Genomic DNA, 23,048 nt, shown 5'->3' on the forward strand with positions numbered 1-23,048 from the left:
GTTCTGACCTTGTCAAAAATCTTTAACATAAAATGATCTCTCTCAGAAATTATTTCACGATCTAACCCTTTCTGAAGTGCCAAATCTTATGGCGTTACTGACCAAAGTATAAACGCCGTATTATTCAGCGTTGCTAGCTGCCCACGTGGCAAGTCGAAACGCCAAAGTGAGCCGCGTTGGTAGAATTGCCAGACCCTCTGGCGTTGTTGTTGCACATCACAACGCCAAAGGCTGTGGCGTTGGCATCAAGGAGAATATGGCTGTAGGAGGGCTGATGTCTTGCCTTGCCGATAATGTTTGGCCATGGAAGAGGTTAGCATTGCTATTATTTTGCAGTCCATGTGCTAAATATGTTAAATTAATCTCTTTTGGATTGTAGAATTTAATTAGGTACTAAAATAATGGTTCGTTTATTTCTCGGTGTTCCCGCAGGTGATGCAGTAGCCAGAGCAACTCCAATGCGGCGACCCATTTCGTCCGTCACCGTCGGTTTGGGTCACCGCGGACAAAAGTGATGGCCCGACGCGTCGACCCATTTACAAAACGCGTCTGCTTCGCGTCCGCGTGGACCCATTTTTAGACTAAATTTGGGCATAAATTGCGTCAGCGCGGATACAAAGAGGATGCGTCGCGTGTTCTCTCGGTGTCCGCCGCGTCCCCACATGGCAGCCTGTCAACTAACCCATACTTCTTTATTAATGACGATCGCAAACCACGGGCCCATCGTCAGTGACGACAGGCGGCCTTTTTTAATCCGAGCGTGCGAGAAGGGGAGGGGACGCCCTCATCCTCTTCCAGCCTCCCGTCCCCATCTAGCCATCCTTCTGTTCCCCTGGGCTGGGCCCGGCGCCGACGCTCATCGACCTCACCGGCCCCCACCACGACGAGGAGGACACCTCGAGCAGCGCGTCTCCTCCTCGTTTTTAGTTAAGTTAAATGTTTTTAATTAATGTGACGTGGATTTGTGGACTCTCGCCGGCTTTTGTGGCCGGCAATTATGTTTATTTAACATTTTAACTTCAAAATATTTGCGTAATTTATTTTTTCGCGCGCGGACTCGAGAAATGGGTCCGGCCAGTGATGGGCGCAAGCGCTGACCCAAACGCGAAAGCAGAAATGGGTGTTGCTCTCACGTACAAAAACCGCGAGAGATTGACCGACCCAAACGGACAAAAACGGACAAAATCGCTATCCTTTTGGGTCGGCTAGTTGGAGTTGCTCTCATGTATAGAAACGGCAAGACGTCGACACAGTATCTGCGAAACTCAGGCTTTTTCATACCTGAAGGTCAAAGTCTACAATGTGTACTACATGTTGTGCCTTGGTGGCTGACACATGATATGAGAGATTGGCGTTTTGAAGGACCAGGATGGCAACGCTACAGACTTTGGCGTCGTGACGTGCAACAGCAACGCCAAGTGTTCTGGCGTTTTTACCACGCGGTACAGTTTGGCGTTTTGACTTGCCACGTGGCCAGCTAGCAACGCTGAATAGTACGGCGTTTTTACTTTGGTCAGTAACGCCACGAGGTTTGGCGTTTCAGAAAAGATCAAATTGTGAAATAATTTATGAGAGAGATCATTTTGTGTTAAAGATTTCTAAGGATCAGAACAGTGATTTTGGCCTCCACATGCAAAGTACTGACCCGTCATCTCTCTGCTGTCTACATGCAGGTACTGACCCGTCATCTCTCTGCTGTCCACGTGCAAGGTACTGTAGCCACGTGAGTTTGCTGGGAACTGAACTGAAGCAGAGAGAGCGCCGTTGTGCAAAGTTTTTTTAGAAGATTAAGAGAGAGAGAGTTGCAGCTGACCCAGAGAGAAGCATCGAGTGCATTGTATTACTTTTCAGTGAGAGAACCTGGAACCTGCATGGGATAGTTACAAAGAGAAAATATTTCTTTTAAACTCTGAAGATAGATAGGAGGTGACTGTATGAGAGAGAACTCGGCTTTTTCAGAGAAGTGATAGAAAGAATGTTTTTTTTAGACAAGTGGGAAAGAGAAACTGTGTGAGAGGGATGTTATTTTGAAGTGGGAAAGAGAAACTGTGTGTGAGAGAGGTCATTTTTCGGTAAAAAATATGTGAGAGAGGAAGCTTGGCTCGTGCATGCACTGAGGTGCATGTCTACATGCGAGACAGCTTTTAACAGTGAGAGACATGGCATGGGATAAAGAGAAGTGACTTGTCTTGTCAGTCAATAGTAACCAGCCTGTGCCGCTGCACCTCTATTAAAATGATCAAATGGCCTGGACAGACATGCTTACGCTGCAAATCCTCTGTGGCTTGTCAGAACAGGGTACGAATCTTGGCGAGGCTCCAACGCACAGGATAACCGAGGGTCCCTCGGGACTCCCGGGTGCTACCACGCTTTTTCGGGTAACACATATAGGTGGAAAAGGTTCACATGCAAATATAGTATATTCGAACATGAGGTCTTTGAATGACAATTTTACCCATTGTAAAATGCTGTATAATTGTGTTGTATGTAAGTTAAAATGAACTGGATCTGATGCACATATGTACTGCTGAAAATATGTGTTTGCGCATCACCTGTATAACCTGAGGGTTATGAAATGCGCAGAGCAACTCCCGACGCCGACGAGGATCCGGCAGACGGAGGCAAACGAGGAGGCGAAGCTGAGCTCGTTCCAGCAGGAGATCGTGCAGCTGGCGGCGGTGCTGAACGGCGACCACCAGCTGAGCAGCCTGCAGGAGAGGATCAGGGAGAGGATGAATGTGAGGGAAGGCACCTCCTACATGAGGTCGGCCGTGCGGCGCTTCTTCAAGGCCGGCATGTCGGCCAAGAGGATGGGCCTGGCCGACGAGGAGCATATCGTCAAGATGAGGCCCTCCCTCACCACCCGGACCTCCTCCTCCTTCGAAGATGATCGGCCGTAGAGAGCATACATACACACATACTCCCTCCGTCCGGAAATACTTGCTAAAAATAGAGAAAATGGATGTATCTATAACTAAAATAAATCTAGATACATCCATTTTTAGGACAAGTATTTCCGAACAGAGGTAATACATAGGAAATTGATTGGTGTTGGGGAATTTTTTTTACTAGTCCTACAAATAGAATATCAGCCAGCGTAGTCTAGCCAGTACTATACGGTGTGCTCGTGCTCTATACGATGGAAGTGCTGTTGGATGGATGGATTCGGCAATACCTGGGCTGTAAAAAACCAAACATTCGTTCTATGTGGTACACAAGCAATGCAGAATTGCCCCTGTCACAGACCGAATATGTTGGGTGAACCGCCGCGTCGCCAAGCAAGTCGACTGCACAAGGCAGTCCTGACCATCAAGCAGGGCAAATAGTTCATCCTGACCATCACCGTGGAGTCACTGGCTGGTTGTGACTATAAACCTAACTAGCAATGCTAATTAGCATGTTGATCTAAAGCCAAACTGATGACAAGTCAGGAGGCTAGGATCCCATTCCTAGCTCGGTTGGCACCTGGTACACTACACAGAGCTTTCCGGTGCCTTGGCCACCTGGGTTGGAAACACATCGTGCCTACCTTTTCGGTGTTCGTCTCCTCAAAAAGCTTTGCAATGGGGAACTTCCGCGTATAGTACTTTATGCTGGCATCGCCTGATGTTGGTAAAAGGAAATAGAATGTATGTTTATAAATAGCGTTGAGTTGGAAAATGGCTAGCAATGCCCGTCTAGCTCAGTTGGTAGAGCGCAAGGCTCTTAATCTTGTGGTCTTGGGTTCAAGCCCCAAGGTGGGCGTCCAATATCTTTTTTTCATTTACCTTATTCATTTAATAGGACAGAATTACTGGAAGTTCCCTTGCAAAAAAAAAGAATTACTTGAAGTTGCTTTAGAAAATTTTCTACCTTTTCCCTTTAAATTTACAAGTTCAATGTTTCATATTTGTTTACTAAACTTTATCGTTGACTATGTGGCGTTCAATGTTTTTTTTTCATTTACCTTATTCATTTAATAGGACAGAATTACTCAAGTTGCTTTAGAAAACTTTCTACCTTTTCCCTTTAAATTTACAAGTTCAATGTTTTATATTTGTTTACTAAATGACCCCACTTTATCGTTGACTATGTGGAATAACGCAAACCAGGGATATGCGTCATAAAAGTCGAAGTTAGAACGAGGATATTTAAAGTTGTTTTGCATCTTGATGCTCCACTGGGTCTCACTTAAGAAAAATGCACAACAAAAAATCCTTTTGAATTGGAGTAATCTCAGAATTTTGAAAAACCAGATTAGTCGAATATTGTGAGAACCTAAAAACATTGCACGTCTGGACACATTTTGGTCGAAGACAACAGGTTTGCAAGGTGAACTACCACTGCTTCCTTGTTGTACAATCGACAAAAAAATCTTAGGTACAAAAACAAAAAATGGGGGAAGCTCTAATCAAAACACATGTGATGTCGTCGTGGACACCATCATTACCAAGAGGTTTGCAAGGTGAGCCTTCATTGTTGTACCGTGAGAGACCACCACTACCAAGATAACCAGACGTTTTTTTGGAGGGGGGGGGGGATAATCAGACGTTTTATGATATCAAAACACCACAGATTTTTGTCCACAAAGAAAGATGTATGAGATAGCCCTCAGTTTTTCCCTCATGCAACAGTGGATGCCATTACGGCCGAGACGTTGATATGTGTTGGGTTTGGTTTTTCGTGGCGTGTTGGCTCCGTTGGGCACTCTGGATTTTGTTGGTTCCATCATCCGTTGGTTTTTGTTTGCTTCCCCTCACCTGATTTCACTCACATTTTCCATACTTTCAGTGCCTTTGTTTTAGGGAGTTGCTGGAATAATTTGGGAGCGAGGTGAGGCGAGAGGATGCATGAGAGGGCGAGTTCACAAGATTCTCGCTAAGGTTGAAACATAATCCCAAAAGCATCGGAACCAAACATAAAGCACTTATATATTGCAACACAAGAAGGAACAAAACCTCAAATTTAGCTGACCAGACATAAGCAGGTTAAAAAAGGGAACAACGAGAAAAACAAAGTGTTGATGAAAATACCGCACAAGGGGTGCGCCTATTTCTTGTCCTCAATGATATTTGAGTTGTTCCATTCTGTTCTTGACCTCCCCACCTTCTCGATGTCATTTGTATTCCATTTGATCTTATTTGCTTAAGAATAGTTGTGGTTTCAATCATAATTCATACCATTTTGTTGGTTGATAGCTTGATGTCATGCATACACATCCCGTGTGGTGCGTGTATGTGTCTCTTGTTATGTTATTGCAAACGAAATGCATGTAACATTTTTATGCCTACTATATCCCCACAACCAGATACATCTATACGCTTCCACTATCCCGCATATGTATTGTAAATTATTCCACGGTAGCTATATATAAGTTGACTAAATTGATTAAATTAAAATGTCTAACAGGAAAGATACCATCAGGTGGATGTTGACATCTGATGGTGTCTTCACAATGAAATCTTTTTTACAGACAACTTGTTATTGTGTACTTTTAGCCTGGCTGACATCTGATGATCCAGTAGCTTCCAAAAGAAATGTATGTGGAAAATAAAAGTTTCTTCTAAAATTAGAGTGTTTTATGGCTGCTGGTTAAGAAGAGCATATTAACCAAATGCAATTTGCCGAGGAGAGGTTGGATAGGTAAACAAATGTTTTGACCTTTGTGGCATGTTCATTTTTTTTCAAACGCTTAGTTGCTCAATTGGTTTGGAGTTTGTTCAAATGTGCTTCCGATTTGAGAAATCTTCCTGACACTTAAACACTTGTTTTGGTGTTTGGATTAAAAGTTTTTCAAAGATAAATAAGAATCTGATATTGGTGGAGGTTTCTGCCATCTTCTGGACTATATGGAGACGCATGAATAATATTATGTTTGAGACAAAACACAATTATGATCCTATTATTCACATCAATTTGATATGTCATTGTATATCTTATTGGTCCATTCTGTAGATAAAGGAAATCGAAGGGTCCTGATGTTGGGGGTAATAGTCATACAACATGTGGGAAATGAGGTGCATAGAGCTTCACAAAGGTGGATACCAGGAGTTCTCAAGAATTAGTTACTGATACTAGACTCGTGATTTGGAATTTTTCTGGAGGCTGACCTTTGCTAGGTTCTATCTTCTGTATTTGTAGTTGTGGTTGGCCTCTAGGTTTGGTGCTGGTAGTTTCTGATGTTGATGAGTTTAGAACTATGGTGTTTTATGTAATGTTTATGTGTGCCCCTGTTTGTGGCGTTGGAGGCTAGATTATTCATCTGGTGAGCTGGTTTTCTTTCAGATGTTTTGCTGCTTGGTTTGATGATGTTTTTTAGCTTGGCGGAACTGTTGGGGGTGTTAGGGAATCTCCACGGTGGACCCGCAAACTGTCCGCATCCGTCTAGACCACGCTGTCCAGACCGCCGAAGCCATCCCATGCGGGCCTGTATGGTCCGCGGGGCGGTCCGGACGAGTTTTCTCCTGCAAAATGGAGAAAAAAGGGGGAGTTTTGCAGGAGTCTGGACATCAGACACGTAGGACTCCGACACCCAGCCCCACCCAAAACCCTTCATGGACCCTGCGCCTCCATCCTAACCATTTTCTTTTCTTCCTTCTTTCTCTCTTGCCTTCGCCACCGCTCCACCACCATGTCTGCCATGCCACACCCTTGCTGAAACTCTACATCTCCGTCACCTCTAGCGATCACCGTTGTTTGCGAAGCTAACTGTAGAAAAAGCTCCTCCTTGCCACTATATTGTCAATGGACATGAGTAAAACATGAGCTACTATCTGGTTGACAATATTTATTCTCCGTGGGATACCTTTCTCAGCACCATCTCTAACTCAGTTGGTCAGAAAAAGGCTCACTTCGCCCAAAGACAAGAAGCACCTAGAAAGGATGTCGAGAGAGCATTGGAGTTAACGGAATCCGGAGACCTTGTGGGAGATGATGCCATGTTATGTGATCCTGCATAACATGATCGCCCGGATGAGGGTGACGATGTTGGCGCAACTCTAGAATTTGAGAACGTGGGTGACCCTATCAAACTCCCTGGCCAGAATCCGACCACATTTGAAGAGTTTATTCAAATTCATCAACAAATTCAGCATCGAACAACTCACGAGCAGGTGAAAGAAGATATGATTGAGTATCAGTGGGCGGTTAAGGAGGGAAACAATGCTAGGATGTAATATTTGAACTTTTGTAAATTTAAAATAATGCTACATGTGACTATTTGAACGTATGTACCCTATGTACACTAGTGCAGAACCGGCCTTTAGTGCCGGTTCGTGACGGCCTTTAGTGCCGGTTTGCCAACCGGAACTAAAGAGTGGGGACTAAAGGTCCCCCCCCTTTAGTACCGGTTCGTCACGAACTGGCGCTAAAGTGCAAACACGTGGCACGAGCCAGGCCCGGGTGTGCGTAGGGCTTTAGTACCGGTTGGTAACACCAACCGGTACTAAATGTTTTTTTAGTTTTTCCTTTAATTTTGTGTTTTCAATTTAATTTAGTGATTGTTTAAATTATAATGAGTTGTTAAATCATTAGGTGAAAGTACCGCGGATTAGTTTCGACTGGATGCAGATCTAGCTAGCTAAGTGATCAAGTATATGTTGGGGAACGTAGCAGAAATTCAAAATTTTCCTACGAGTCACCAAGATCTATCTATGGAGAGACTAGCAACGAGAGAGACGAGAGTGCATCTACATACCCTTGTAGATCGCTAAACGAAAGCGTTCAAGAGAACGGGGTAGAAGGAGTCGTACTCGTCGTGATCCAAATCACCGGAGATCCTAGTGCCGAATGGACGACACCTCCGCGTTCAACACACGTACAGCCCGGTGACGTCTCCCATGCCTTGATCCAGCAAGGAGAGAGGAAGAGGTTGGGGAAGACTCCGCCCAGCAGCAGCACAACAGTGTGGTGGTGATGGAGGAGCGTGGAAATCCAGCAGGGCTTCGCCAAGCACCGCGGGAGAGGAGGAGAAAGAGAGGTAGGGCTGCGCCAACAGGAGAAGAACTTCGTGTGTTGGGCTGCCCCTTTGCCTCCACTATATATAGGGGGAGAGGGAGGGCTGCGCCCCCACCTAGGGTTCCCTCCCTAGGGGTGGCAGCAGCCCCAATCCCCATCTGGGGTGGCGGCCAAGTGGGGGGGAGAGGGAGGCGCACCAGGCATGGGCCTTTAGGGCCCATCTGCCCTAGGGTTTACACCCCTCTTCTCTCTAGGAGCATGGGCCTTGGTGGGGAGGCGCCCCAGCCCACCTAGGGGCTGGTCCCTTCTCACACTTGGCCCATGTATTCCTCCGAGGCCCGTGGCTCCTCCCAGTGGACCCCCGGACCCCTCCGGTGGTCCCGGTACACTACCAGTGATGCCCGGAACACTTCCGGTGGCCAAAACCATACTTCCTATATATCAATCTTTACCTCCGGACCATTCCGGAACTCCTCGTGACGTCTGGGATCTCATCTGAGACGCCGAACAACATTCGGTAACCACATACAAACTTCCTTTATAACCCTAGCGTCATCGAACCTTTAGTGTGTAGACCCTACGGGTTCGGGAACCATGCAGACATGACCGAGACGTTCTCCGGTCAATAACCAATAGCGGGATCTGGATACCCATGTTGGCTCTCACATGTTCCACGATGATCTCATCGGATGAACCACGATGTCAAGGATTCAATCGATCCCGTATTCAATTCCCTTTGTCCAACGGTATTGTACTTGCCCGAGATTCGATCGTCGGTATGCCGATACCTTGTTCAATCTCGTTACCGGCAAGTCTCTTTACTCGTTCCGTAACACATCATCCCGTGATCAACCCTTTGGTTATATTATGCACATTATGATGATGTCCTACCGAGTGGGCCCAGAGATACCTCTCTATTACACGGAGTGAAAAATCCCAGTCTCGATTCGTGCCAACCCAACAGACACTTTCGGATATATCCTTAGTGCACCTTTATAGCCACCCAGTTACGTTGTGATGTTTGGTACACCCAAAGCATTCCTACGGTATCCGGGAGTTGCACAATCTCATGGTCTAAGAAAATGATACTTGACATTAGAAAAGCTTTAGCATACGAACTATACGATCTTTGTGCTAGGCTTAGGATTGGGTCTTGTCCATCACATCATTCTCCTAATGATGTGATCCCGTTATCAACGACATCCAATGTCCATGGTCAAGAAACCGTAACCATCTATTGATCAATGAGCTAGTCAACTAGAGGCTTACTAGGGACATGGTGTTGTCTATGTACCCACACATGTATCTGAGTTTCCTATCAATACAATTATAGCATGGATAATAAACAATTATCATGAACAAGGAAATATAATAATAATAACTAATTTATTATTGCCTCTAGGGCATATTTCCAACAGTATATGCCATATCCATATTATACTTGATCACCTAATTAGGTGATCAAGTATAATATATATGGATATGGCATATATATATATACTTGATCATTTAGGTATGATCCATCCAGCTGAAACTAATCTGTGGTTTCTTTCATTAAATGATATAATAACTCATCATCATCATCATATTAATATAAAAACTCTTGCATCATATCATCAACATGAGTATATATATATACTCTAGTTAGCTAGCTAAAAATCATCGTAGTCGTCATTATCACTATTTAATCATCATAGTCATTACCGCTATCTAATCACCACCAACAGTAGTTTAAAGAAGAAACATTCACTTGTAAGCAATAATATCATCGAGTTCAACATGATTGTCATGATATTATAAGCGTTCATATATAACACCACAAAAGCAAATCACTCTTTGAGATTAAGTTCAGAACGAAGAACACGGACATGAAAGGACAAGTACTAAGAGCAGCATGAACTAGCTAAATCACTCCTGCTACTCTCTCTCTCTCTCTGGTAAAATAGCATAGAACATGTATAGCTCTCCTGATTCATCATACTGGAGCATGCAGATGAACATGTCTCCTAATCGTGGGTTGCGCTTCTCATTGCTGCCCCTAGTACTTCTCTGCGATCGTTAACAATTTTCCTCCAATCTTTCACTATTAAGCATTCATCGCTTCTAGAAATCCTGAATGCATTCATGTGCAATGCAGGATATCTTGGCCGTAAGATAACAATTGACATGCGACCTTTAGTCTCGATCCCCTGAGGCACAACTGTCATCGGGAGTCCCTGTTGAAGAACATCGTATAGTACTTAATTAATATACTTAGCAATGAAAGTTTAGCAAAAAAATTATGTATGCAAAAGATGCACTGAGGACAAATAGTAAAAATCTTACCATCATTCCTAAATAGATGTGACCGTAGTTCAATACCATCACTATTGGTCGCACGTTTTGAGTACTAACATTTCTAAGTGCAGGAAGAAAATTTGTCTTGACAGTATGAAGATCCTCAAGCCATGAAACATAATGACTTATCTCCTCGCAGTTTAGTTCAGCTCCGGGACAGTAGTAGGTCCTGTCTACCAAGCGCCAGACATGTTTGCTTGAATGGAAATAAGCTGTCAATAGAAATTAGTTGTCAATTATTTTTGAATAAGCAATATCAAAGACAAAATATAGTTGAGAAGAACTCACATAATGGTAGAACTGGAGACGTCTGCACATCGACCCATATGTCTCTATTACCTTCAATATCATCTTCCGGACGAATATCAAAGGTAATAACTATACCAGACTCAAATGCATAAGCCTTGCATAGTGCTTTCCAAGTTTTGCATTCAAAATAGGTGTACGTGTGTGCATTGTATACTTTAACGTTGAAAGTATAACCATGCTCAGTTTTCAGGTAAACTCTCTTTACCTCCATAGTTTTCATATCATTGAAACCTATCTTATCCAAGACAGGAATTCTTGCATGGCAGGAGATGCGCTAGTAAAATAGTGAAAATTAAAAATTATAAGTCAGGCAAATGAAGCACATATAAGTCATGCTTAATTACGAAAATAGACTTGTCGTTGTGACTTATTGTATCGAATTCGAAGGTCTCATCCAGCTTGATGCTGAATCGCCTATCATCAACAAGGAAATTTCTGTCGCACTGGCCGCGCTGGTCTTCACAATATTCACACATAATGAAATTTTTTTCGTCGTCAGACGACATTTTCTATGTTCATATAGGCGAAACATTAAACACTTACTAATTCAATTAATCCAACTACTTCTATTAATTCAACTAAGCATTTACTAAAAATAAACTAGTTATATTAATGCAAATAATCTCATATACCTAAATTTTCTTGCTAAAAGTAAACTAGTTCTATTAATTCAACTAGTTCAACTAAGCATTTACTAAAAATAAACTAGTTATATTAATTCAACTAGTTCAACTGAGCATTTAGTAAAAATAAATTAGTTATATTAATTCAACTAGTTCAACTAAGCATTTACTGAAAATAAACTAGTTATATTAATTCAAATAATCTCATATATCTAAATTTTAATTAGTTCAAATAATCTCATATACCTATAAATTTTCTTACTAAAAATAAACTAGGTTTATTAATTCAACTAGTTCAACTAAGCATTTCTAAAAATAACCTAGTTATATAAATTCAACTAGTTCAAATAATCTCATATACCAAAATTTCTTACTAAAAATAAACTAGTTCTAATTCATCTAACATTAACATTTCTAACATTCTAAAAATAAACTAGTTATATTAATTAATTCATCTAAATAATAAAAAACAGAAAATAAGTAAAAAAATATATGTGTGTGTGTGTATGTGTGTACGTACATGTGTGTATGTGTAGTGTGTGTGTGTGTGTATGTGTGTATGCGTGTGTGTATGTGTGTGTGTGGGTACTAAGATCGAGCGGGCGTACGGGCGGCGGGGGCGGCGACGACGGGCGGCGAGGGCGGTGGGGACGGTGACGAGACGGGCGGCGGGGGCGGCGACGAGGCGGGCGGCGGGGGCGGCGAGTACATCATACGGGCGGCGGGGGCGCGCGCCGACGATGGGGACGACGACGACGGGCGGCGGGGGCGGCGAGGGCGGCGGGGACGGCGACGACGTGCGGCGGGGGCGACGGCACGGCGGCGCGGCGGCGTCGGCGTCGGCGTCGGAGATCGATGTCGCGAGAGAGAAGTGGAACGAAGTGGTCAACGATAACAGAATTTTGGTAAGTGCCATATATATAGGAGGGGCCTTTAGTACCTGTTGGAGCCACCAACCGGTACTAAAGGCCAATTTTGGCCAGCCCAAGCGGCGGGAAATGAGGGCCATTAATATTGGTTGGTGGCTCCAACCGGTACTAAAAGGCAACGCATTAATACCGGTTGGAGCCACCAACCGGTACTAATGGTCTTGCGCTCCCACCCGCACCGGCGCTATTTTTAGTCCCACCTCACCGAGCGAAGGGCAGCCGCACTGGTTTATAAACCCAGCCGCGGCTGCCCATTCGAACTCTTCTATATAGCAGGCTTCTGGTCCTAACTAGGGCGCGCTGCCCTGTGAGCCTGTTAGCCCTTCTGTGCCTGAATTTGCACACCCTAGGTTTGGCAGGTCCACCGGACAGCGCCCCAACAATTTTTTATAGAATTTGTTTCTTTTCTGCATTATTTTTTTTCTTCTATTTATTTTTGAGTAATTTTTTATATAGTTTTTTCTTTTCTACTTTATTTTTTTCTTCTATTTATTTTTGAGTAGTTTTTTTGCTGTATTTAGTTTCTTTGTAAATATTTTTGCTTTATATATTTTTTTTCTTTTCTGCATTATTTATTTTCTTCTATTTATTTTTAAGTAATTTTTTTATATAGTTTTTTATTTTCTGCTTTATTTTTTTCTTCTATTTATTTCCGAGTAGTTTTTTTTGATGTATTTAGTGTCTTTGTGAATATTTTTGCTTTATATAGTTTTTTTTTCTTTTCTGCATTACTTATTTTTTGCTATTTATTGCTTTATATAGTTTCTTTTCAGAGTTCGTTTTGCTATGATTTACTGTTTAACGGTCATTTAGCTCTCTGAACAAATTGTTGTGATTTTCATTTTCACGGTCATTTAGCTCTGATCTAAACAAATCGGTGACTGAATAACAACAAATGATGTCAGAACATGTTGGAAATAGATGACGTCGCTTCGAATGCTGCATAATGCCGGCTCAAAAAAAGTCTGAAGTTCAAATAAGTTAAAAAAATGAAGTGTCTGTGTAACTGATGAGTTCTCGTCCGAAACCGGTGAAGACTCATATTGAGTCCACAAATTATACACATAGAGTTCAATGAAGACCAAATGCTTGTGATACTTTGAAAAAGAACATATTTAAATTGTGCATCTGAACGCAGAAAAAATACATTGATCAATACCGCCTTTCAGCCAAAACACGCTACTGCTACAGAGAAGTACATATAAAAAATACATTGATCATCAATGATCTTTTTATATGGAATCTAAATTGTCAATAGGAATCTACAACCGATTTAAGAACCGGCGAAGACTTCTATTGCAGCCACAGATCCTACACATAGAGTTCAATGAAGACCAAATGCTTGTGATAGTTTGAGAAGTAACATATTTAAGGTGGTCAAATTCTTGCTAGGGGAGCGAGGTGGAACTAAAAATAGCCCCTGCCACAACCTCTTTAGTACCGGTTCGTGCCACGAACCGGTACTAAAGATTCGCAATGAACCGATATTAAAGGTCTGTATCAGTACATGCTGTGGTGGAGCGGTACTTCATCTCACTCATTGTTGGCGGCGAAGATCGGCGGCATAGCGGTGTGGAGGAGCGCCGCCCGATGCGCGGAGATGGACTCGCGCAGGAGGAGGTTGCTGTCTGGCGTCATGGTGACGTCGATGGCGGAGTGGCCTACACAAGGTAGAAGACTCAATATATTGTGAAGACGGACATGTGGAAGATGGCTGCGACGACACAAGAGTGTGTCTGACCGGATTGTGCCCCAGACCCGGTATGTGGCTCGGCTGGGGCTTCCGGCTTTTGATGTTAGGTTTAGGTGAGTGGTTTGGGTAGTGGCCCAACTAGCATCCCTTCATCATATGGATAAGAATAGCGGCATATGTTGCCGAGATGCTGGATTCAGGAATATTGTTTGTAATACTTTGTAAGGTCCTCGAGAATAATTAATAAAGTGGCCGTATGCATCTCCCAGATGCAGAGGCCGGGGTCATCCTTCTTTTCAAAAAAAGTAACAGAAATCAAAGAGGAAGGCTCTCTTTTGCTTAAAAAAATAAGTTCATTGAATTTGCAATTTGGGTACTTTGATTTATGGGAGGAGGAACGGTCGGGCTAAGAAGAAAGTTGGAGGAAGACGAGAAAAGAACGACGGTTGGATCTTAATCTAACGACCTTGAAAATTGACCTACCCAAAATAAATTTTCAGGCAACTTAAGTATAGCCAGTCCCTAAATAATTTAGCAGGGACAATTTTGATGTCTGTTTGATATATTGGGTATTTTGACTCTTGAAGTCTAAACCATATATCCCGAGCGGATATTTGTTTGCTCCCGGATTTAATGAAAAAGCATGTCCTTGAGCCCTCCCTGAAGTGTTTGGAGCCGAGGATGACAAGTCAACCTTTTCACATTCACATTTTCCAATAATTTCAGGCATCTGAATTCCTCAAGAATCACAAAATCAAATTCCAAGACAATCGATCGAGATCGAGACCAAAGGTATTCACATAGATCAGTTACTGTCTGTGCATCACCATTACTATATGACAATCGAATGGATGAATGAATGAATGAATAAACGAACGAACGAACACGAGTGAAGGAGCTATATGCAAGACGAAACTAGGAGTATATGCTTGAGTCCAGGCGCCATGTCCCTAGCTCATCATGATTTTGAACTCGTCCAAGCTGAGCACGCCGTCGCCGTCAAGGTCGAACCGGCAGATCATGGCGCGGCAGTCGCCGGCGCCCCGCTCGGCGCCGAGCCTGCCAAGCATCCGGCCCAGGCTGGCAGGCGTGATGCATCCCTGCCCCTCCATCTCGTACATACCGAATGCCTCTTGATCCTCTGCTTGCTATGAAGCTGCGTTGCTGCTGCATGATCTTGGAGGAGGTGCGCGTGTGCATATATACTCAATACTCTGGGCGCGACGCGGTCCATGGAAGCTTCACGGCACGAGGAGAGATGCCGTGGTCGCGGGTTGGACTGCGGGTTATTCTTCTGGTCTGGGTGGTCAACCACGGCATGCAGGTCAGTATTCTCCACGAAATGGACTCGAAGATTTCGCGTGGCGTCCGTGTGTCGATTTATTCGAGAAACCAAGAAAAGCGTGCGGGGGAAGAGGCGGCGAAATCTGCTGCGCAGAAAGATGAGCGTTGGTTGCGCGTGCGTGCGGTCCGACTTGGCAAAAGGGGTCGGCGTCGGTTGGCGTCGCGTGCAGTGGGCTCGTATGCAAATTCATTCCATGTCGGCATCGTGCCACTGCTGTTGGATGGAGCAATTGTATTTTGTCAACTCTTTGGTTGGGAGCGTTGATGCAACGCGTACACGTTTCACTTGCCTCCGTTCAATAATTGTGCATGATTTTCGAGATAGGCTTGGTTCTATTAGGCCAGGTCCAAAGCGGACTCTTAAATCACCCACAATCGTTCAGCCGGCACGGTCCGAACGTGATTAGCCATTGAACACGGGTCTGTATCGGTCCGCCGATTGGGCCGGACGCATTTTCTGCAAAGTCGAAACAAACATGGGAGGCTTTGCGGAAGTCTGGACAGTAGCCATGCAGAACTCCAACACCCCGGGCCACCCAAAACTCATCCCAGACCCCATGCATCCATCCTTCCATCTTTCTCTACATCCGTTTTCTATCTTGCCTCCACCGCCGTGGCCGCCCGGTCACACCCTTGCTGGAACTCGACGACTCCATCTTCCCAAATGCTACACCCGGGCTCCACACCGCTTCTCCTCCGCCGCAATTATGATCATATTATTCTCATCAAGCTTATACATCACTGGATATCTTCTTGGACCATTCTGTAGATAAACGAGGAAAAATCAAAGGGTGTTGATGCTGGGGGCAAGAATCATAGAGCATGTAGCAAACGAGGTGTATAGAGCTTCACAGAGGTGGAGACTAGGAGTTCTCAGGGATCAGTGGCTGATGCTGGACTGATGCTTTGGAATTTTTCTGGAAGCAGACTTTTGCTTGGTGATGTCTTTCCCATGGATGCTGATGTCTGTCTCAAATTTACCTTCTGTGTTTGTAGTTGTGGTTTGGCTCTAGGTCTTGTGTTGGTAGCTTCTAATGTTGTTGAGTTTAAAACTCTGGTGATTTGTGTAATATGTTTTGTGTCTGCCCTTGTTTGTGGCTTTGGAGACTCTAGGTTCTTCATCTGCTGAGCTGTTTTCCCCCCAGATGTTTTGCCTCTTGGTTTGAAGATGTTTTTAGCTTTGTTGTAGTTGCTGGTGGGAGTTGGTTTGTAAGATACGAACCAAATTATCTCTTTAATAGAAAATCAGAGAGGAAGGCTCTCTTTTGCTTAAAGAAATGTACGTTCATTGAATTTGCGATTTGGGTAAGTCGGTTTTGTGGAAGGAGGAACGGTCAGACGAAATAAAAGCTGGATGAAGAAGAAGAAAAGATGACGGTTGGATCTTAGTCTACCGGCATAGAAAATTGAATTGAGGCCCTAAATAATTTTTTGGTAACTTATACATATTTGGTGCCTAAATAATATAGCAGGGACTATTTCGGTATATTGGGTGCTATGAGTCTCAAATGTAAACCATATAACCCGAGTGTGTATTTGGTTACTCCTATATTTTTAATTGAAAAAAAACTATTCACATGCAGCCCTCTAAGTGCTTGTGCGATTACGCCCATACACGCGGTGTTCCCTGCTCAATCCACATGGGTCCACAGGTAGCACCTCCGCTGGGGTGTACCTCAGCCCGTCCGTTCGTGCGGGTTCAGTTAAGCCCCGCATGGGCTGTTTCCCAACCAAAACCCCTCAACCACGCGAAAACACGGGGAAACATAATCGTCACCTCACCCGTGGAAACAAACCACGCGGGATCTGCAGGTGAACTCTCGGCGGCGGCGAAGCCCAATGCAAACTCAGCGGCAGCGGCTACCTGGCAGGAGGGGTTTAACCGAACATGATTGGGTGAGCGAGGGATTGAGGGGAACTAGAGATTTAATCCCTACACGGATTGGTTGAGGGAGTGGGGACCACCCAATCCCTGGGTGGGTCGTTTGGTTGGGGGTAATTAGAGTTGTGAAGTGGTATGAGACTTCAGATCTATTGTTTGGTTGGAGGGATTAAGAATTTATAAGGGAATGGTCATGGGACTTCCAATCGTGCGCGAAACAAAGGATTGGAAATAAAACGACTCATCTCACTGTCTAATCTCAATACAACTCCCTACTCTAAATTCCTATTCCCCTTTCCAAATATTGCCAAATGTGCTGTAAAGGGTTTGGAGCCGAGGATGATAAGTCAGCCCCTTCACATTCATGTTTTTCATTCATTTCGGGCATTTGAATCCCTTGAGAAACCCACAATCCAATTCCAAGAGCACCGACAATCGATGGAGACCAAAAATATCACTTAGATCAATTACTGTCTGTGCATCATCATTACAAATTTTGTACTACCATGTAACAATCGAATGAATGAATGAATGAACGAGCGAAGGGGCTGTATGCAGGACCGAGATGATATATGGTTGAGTCCGGGGTCAGGCGCTCTAGCTCATCATGATCTTGAACTCGTCGAAGCTGAGCACGCCGTCACCATCAAGATCGAACTGGCTGATCATGGCGCGGCACTCGCCGGTGCCCCGCTCAGCGCCGAGCCTGCCGAGCATCCGCCCCAGGCTGGCCGGCGTGATGCACCCCTGCCCTTCCACCTCGTAGATACCGAACGCCTCCCTCAGCGCCCGGATCCTCAGCTCGTCATTCTCCTCGTCCGCGTCCGCGTCGCCCGTCCAGGCTGCCTGCTGCGCCAGCTCGAGGAACTCGGCCTCGCACAACAGCCCATCGCCGTCAACGGCCGCCGACGCCACCAGTGCCTTAGCCTCCTCCGCCGGCACGTCCTCGCTCAGCGTCGCCCGCATGCACCCGCGCAGCTCCTCCGCCGAGATCCTGCCGTCCGCGTCCCGGTCCAGTGACAAGAACAGCGCCCTCAGCTCGCCCGTCTTTGTCGCAACCATTATCGCCGGATGCTTTAGTAGTTGATCTTGACCCTGCCTGTGCTTCCTAGATCCTCTGCTTTGCTATAGAGCTGAAGGTTGCTGCTGCATGATCTTGGAGGTGCGCGTGTGCATATATACTCATGGGCTCATTGCGCGACAGCATGCATTGCGGGAGGAGAGATGCCCTGGTCGCCGTGGACGTTCATGCCGTGTGGCGTGCGTGCGTGCGTGCATGTCGCCATCGTGCCGCGGTAGTATTTTCCAACCATTTATTTGGTTGGGAGCGCTGATGCAAAAGCAAGGCTCACTCAGCACGCACGTACGAGTACGGGCTGCCGCTGCTCGCCGATGTCGGTGCGGTGGTGCTGCCCGATGCATACAAGGTGCTAGTTAAATTGTCAAAGAGAGAAAGAGGGGAGGAAGAAGAAAGTTCATGCTGACATGTGAGCCCCCACGAGTCAAAACGGTCAACTTAACGCTCCAACGTAATGGAGTTGACTTTCACGCCACATCTCCCCTGACAAGCAGGCCCCTCCTGCTGTAAATGCGTTTAAATCGTCTAAACAGGCCAAAATCCTCGGTACGCTATGGTCACCCACCATGTGCACACCTAGCCACAGATGGGCCCCCAATATTAATGTATGCCCCTTATTTATTAGAGTGAATCTATATCAATTCAATGTTCATGGTATCCTTAAATATCTCGAAACCTGGTAAGGAGTGTTTCAAAGTGTATGAATCTAACAATAATTTGGAGGTTTCTAGAAAATCAGACTATCTAGTTTATGATTAATGAAAAGCATAGTTCTTATGTGTATCAAGTGAGAACAATTAGATTGTCGTCGAAACCTTCCTCAGCTCTGACTCGTTAACAGTGGTATGTTCCTACCAAAATTTTCCTTTCTTGTCTTTGAACATGAATTCTCTATTGTTGGTATAAACATACAAGATCATATTATTTGTTTAGCATGCATGAGTTTTTTTTAAGAATAAAACATATGTCTGCTGTTTTATTTATTTGGTTTTTGTTATAATTCTTCCTAAATTAGCTGTCTACCTAGTTAACTAATACGAAAGAATTAGTCTCTGTGAAGTCGACTCGGAAACGAACCCCATCAAATTAGATTTTTATTTCAAAACCAATAATAGCAGAGACATTGAATGTATAAACTTACTACAATTCATAGGTTTATAGACGCTAGTGCTACTCTTTAATTTTATGCATGCCGAAGTTTTATTTCCTTGATATCTTGCAATGCAACTGTACGAATGTATTTCTTGCGGAAAATTGGAACATTGGGTTCGATATTAGAGTTCCAAAAGTGTAGTGTGGAAACCATAATCATGGTTGGGACAATGTGTAATGCAGAAAAACTTACACGGCAATTTTGAACAAAGGCATAATAGAAATGGTCTGTGAACACTATACATTTGCAAACCTGTAGAATAAGAATCACTCCATCTCCTCCACAGGATCACAAATAACATCTATTCGATGGCTTTAGATTTGGACGTTGTCTCTATGATGCAATATTGATCGTTGTTTTACTGTATGCACTAGTACAAATAACTAAAAGAATGTATACGTTTAAACATCATATAATACTCTGAAACAAGTCAAATAAGGTAAATTCTACAAAAAAATATTAGAAACTATGGCAAAAATCTCAAAGCTCGAGTGGACAGCAGATACATGTACACTGTATCCGATGCATGGTAAAAAATCCCTCTTTTTTCAAGAAAAAATGAATCTATGAAAGAGGTGAAACTGGTGAAACAGATGCTTACATGTTGGAGTATTTAACAGAAAAGTACCACATTTAAGGTCTCGATCCTACAGAACTACTACTTTAAAATTGTCAGCAATAACTACCAGCTGAACCTAATTCTTTTTTGACGTAATATTACGGGGAGTCACAGAACTTGCATTCGATATTCAATTTAGTGTTAAAACTTATAAATACGGATTTGTGCTCATTTAACTTGCGTTCTCATGCAAATACAGTGCTTCCGCTCGTATTCAGCAGTGTGGGCTGCTCACATGACACGCTAGCCTGCCGGAGACCCACCTGAGGAAGGTTTCGACGACAATCTAATTGTTCTCACTTGATACACATAAGAACTATGCTTTTCATTAATCATAAACTAGATAGTCTGATTTTCTAGAAACCTCCAAATTATTGTTAGATTCATACAATTTGAAACACTCCTTACCAGGTTTCGAGATATTTAAGGATACCATGAACATTGAATTGATATAGATTCACTCTAATAAATAAGGGGCATACATTAATATTGGGGGTAATTTGAAACTTTTGGGTTTGCTTAGATTTAGTGTGAAATCCATTGTAACAAAGGATCTCCTTAAACATCCCAATATAAAACTAAATTTATTTTTTCGAGAACATAATTTCACTAAGCACAATATTGTTGTGATGATAAATGCTTAATCAATATGAGAATTATGTACTATAACATACATGTGCATGATTACATAATTAATTATGCTAGTTATACATTAAAATAGTATTTAGAAATATATGTGCAACGATGTGCAAACAAAACACGACATACATTTAGTGAAAATATCAAATGTGGAAAAATAAAAAAAAAGTTTAGTACAAAAAGATAAGAATTAAGAATTTTGAACTTGCTATCGTCTCACACACTAATTGCCTTGATTGCTGCCTGAAGCTTCCGGATTGGTATTGCAAGTTGCTCATCCGTCCCAAACATACTCCCCTATTTCTGGGTCCAAAGTTCCCCCAACCCCGAAGAACCAAGTACTTGAACGATCTGGCTAGTGCAATGTCGCTGGTTCGAGCCCTTTAGCAAGCAGGTCTTGCTCAGCTTTGTCCCACAATGGCCGGGCTTTGTAGTAGCCACCTGACCCCATGTGATGGTGATACTTCTTCTTTGCAGCATTTTAATTATTTGCCAGTGACCTTTTCTTACCCTTCTTCGATTTCTTGTAGGCCACAAATGTGGGCCAGTGTTCTGTTATCTTCTCATATCAACTGATGAATTCTGGAGTCTCCTCTTTCTCGACAAACTTTGTGTTCAACTCTTTCTTCCAGCTCCCGAATAGTTCTGCCATCTTCTTAAGAGCAAACGCCTTGACCTTTCGCTCTATAACCGGGTTATCCGGATCCTCCTCTCACAGTAGGCTAAAATTTGTCATCAACGAGGTCCAAAGATCATCTTTCAGTCTATCCTGGACATAAGAAACTTCAGGGTCCTTCTTCTTATTCCATTTCTGGACGCTGATCGGGACGCTGTCCCTAACAACAACTCCGCACTGATGTACAAATGTGTCCTTGGTCCACTTGGGAGGAATTTGTTGGCCATCTCGAGCGACTTCTGTGATCGTGAACCTTTCATCCTGGCGCAACCTTTTCTTTGGGCCTCGTCTCCTTACAGAAGTTTGGCTCGATCCGGAAGGCTAAAAGAAGAAAGAAGCGTTACTATATGTACATACAAAACAATTAATGCATCAAGTCAGCACAACCTTAATTAATATATATATATATACCTTGCCAGACTTTGCAACAATTAAGGCTCCCTCCTCCGTTCGGTCACCGGAGCCGTGATCATGATCTCCTTCCTCCGCCACTTGGTCACCGGAGCCGTCATGATCTCCTTCCTCCTCCATTGTTGGATCACCGGAGCCATCATCCTCTCCTTCTTGACCATCGGTGTCGTTGAGAAATGACAAGGGATCACCTCCGTCGCGGATTATATCCCCCAACAACTCTTCTTGTTCTAAGTCTCCATCCATAGTTTCTGCAAATATTACAACATGGCAATATACAAACATGAGAGATGGATTAGTGGCAAATATGGACTTAATATCACAAAAAGGAATCATATGCATATGAGCAATGGATTAGTGGCAAACATCATCGAGGACTCCTCCCCCTCATGTCTGATGAGTTGTCCTATATATCTTTCGAGAGAGGCTACTTTGCGGATCGCCTCTCTCATGCCTGTCCGACGTCCCCCTTAGGTCGAAGTTATCGGGATTATGTTCTAACGATCCCCTCTCATGTCGAAGTTATCGGGGTTATGTTTTAACGACACCCCCTCATGTCGAAGTTCGGGGTGTTTTAACGACCCCCATCATGTCGATTTATCGGGGTTATGTTTTAATGGAACATAATTTGTTAACTTGACATTAGACGTCAGTAGTATTATACATAACAATAGTATTATATATAACGACCCCCACCCGCCACCTTCGACAAACGGGTAGGGGTGGGAGGGGGTACGAGATCGGCAACGCTCTTTCTTCTAGGGTTTGGGTGGCCTCCAACTTTGAATATATGAGTTGTTACTCCCTCTCTCCCATTTAGTAAAGTTGCCTCTCCCCGATTTAGGAAAATTAAAACTTAGTAAGATCATCCATATACATCATTGCTCATATATTCAAACTTAATACGAGTTTTAGCAAAAAACTTTCTATGAACAAAAAACTTTCTATGAACATCATTGCTCATATATCAATGCATACATCCACGGATCATCATTGTTCATATATCCATGGATCATATATAAAAACTTTCTATGAACAAAAAAAAGCATACATCAATGGACAAAAAAAATTCCGTGAACAAAAAAAATCATACATCAATGCATACATCCATGGATCATCCATTCATTTGCATATCAATGCATACAACATCCATACATACATCAATGGACGAAAAGTGTATGAAAAAAAAGAAGGGCAGGCAAGGGCAGCAGCTGTGGCGCGACAAGCAGAGCAGGGGCACGGTGCAGCAAGCAGAGCAGTGGCGGTGGCGCGGGGGAAGGGGGGCTCACTGGGGGCGGCATCAGGGAAGGGGCAGGGGCACGGCGGTGTCGGGGCAGGGCGTGCTTCGGGGCAGAGGGCGTCGAGGGCGTTGGCGAGGGCGTCGACGGCGAGGTGGAGGAGCCTGACGGCATCGACTGGG

At 43.8% G+C, this 23,048-nt stretch overlaps 1 protein-coding gene and 1 non-coding gene across 2 annotated transcripts; one reads left to right on the forward strand and one right to left on the reverse strand.

Annotated features, from left to right (window-relative positions):
• Positions 1 to 3,671: 3,671 nt before the first annotated feature.
• Positions 3,672 to 3,744, forward strand: TRNAK-CUU (transfer RNA lysine (anticodon CUU)). Its single transcript has one exon. It is a non-coding gene; the product is annotated as a tRNA-Lys (tRNA).
• Positions 3,745 to 17,603: 13,859 nt separating this feature from the next.
• On the reverse strand, positions 17,604 to 18,190 carry LOC123066723 (probable calcium-binding protein CML31). Its single transcript, XM_044489757.1, has one exon. It carries the CDS (start codon positions 18,112 to 18,114, stop codon positions 17,650 to 17,652), a length of 465 nt encoding a protein of 154 aa, XP_044345692.1. The 5' UTR covers positions 18,115 to 18,190; the 3' UTR covers positions 17,604 to 17,649.
• Between the last annotated feature and the right edge of the window lie 4,858 nt (positions 18,191 to 23,048).

The sequence above is a fragment of the Triticum aestivum genome, chromosome 3B (genome assembly GCF_018294505.1).
Source record: "Triticum aestivum cultivar Chinese Spring chromosome 3B, IWGSC CS RefSeq v2.1, whole genome shotgun sequence".
NCBI classification, from domain to species: domain Eukaryota; kingdom Viridiplantae; phylum Streptophyta; class Magnoliopsida; order Poales; family Poaceae; genus Triticum; species Triticum aestivum.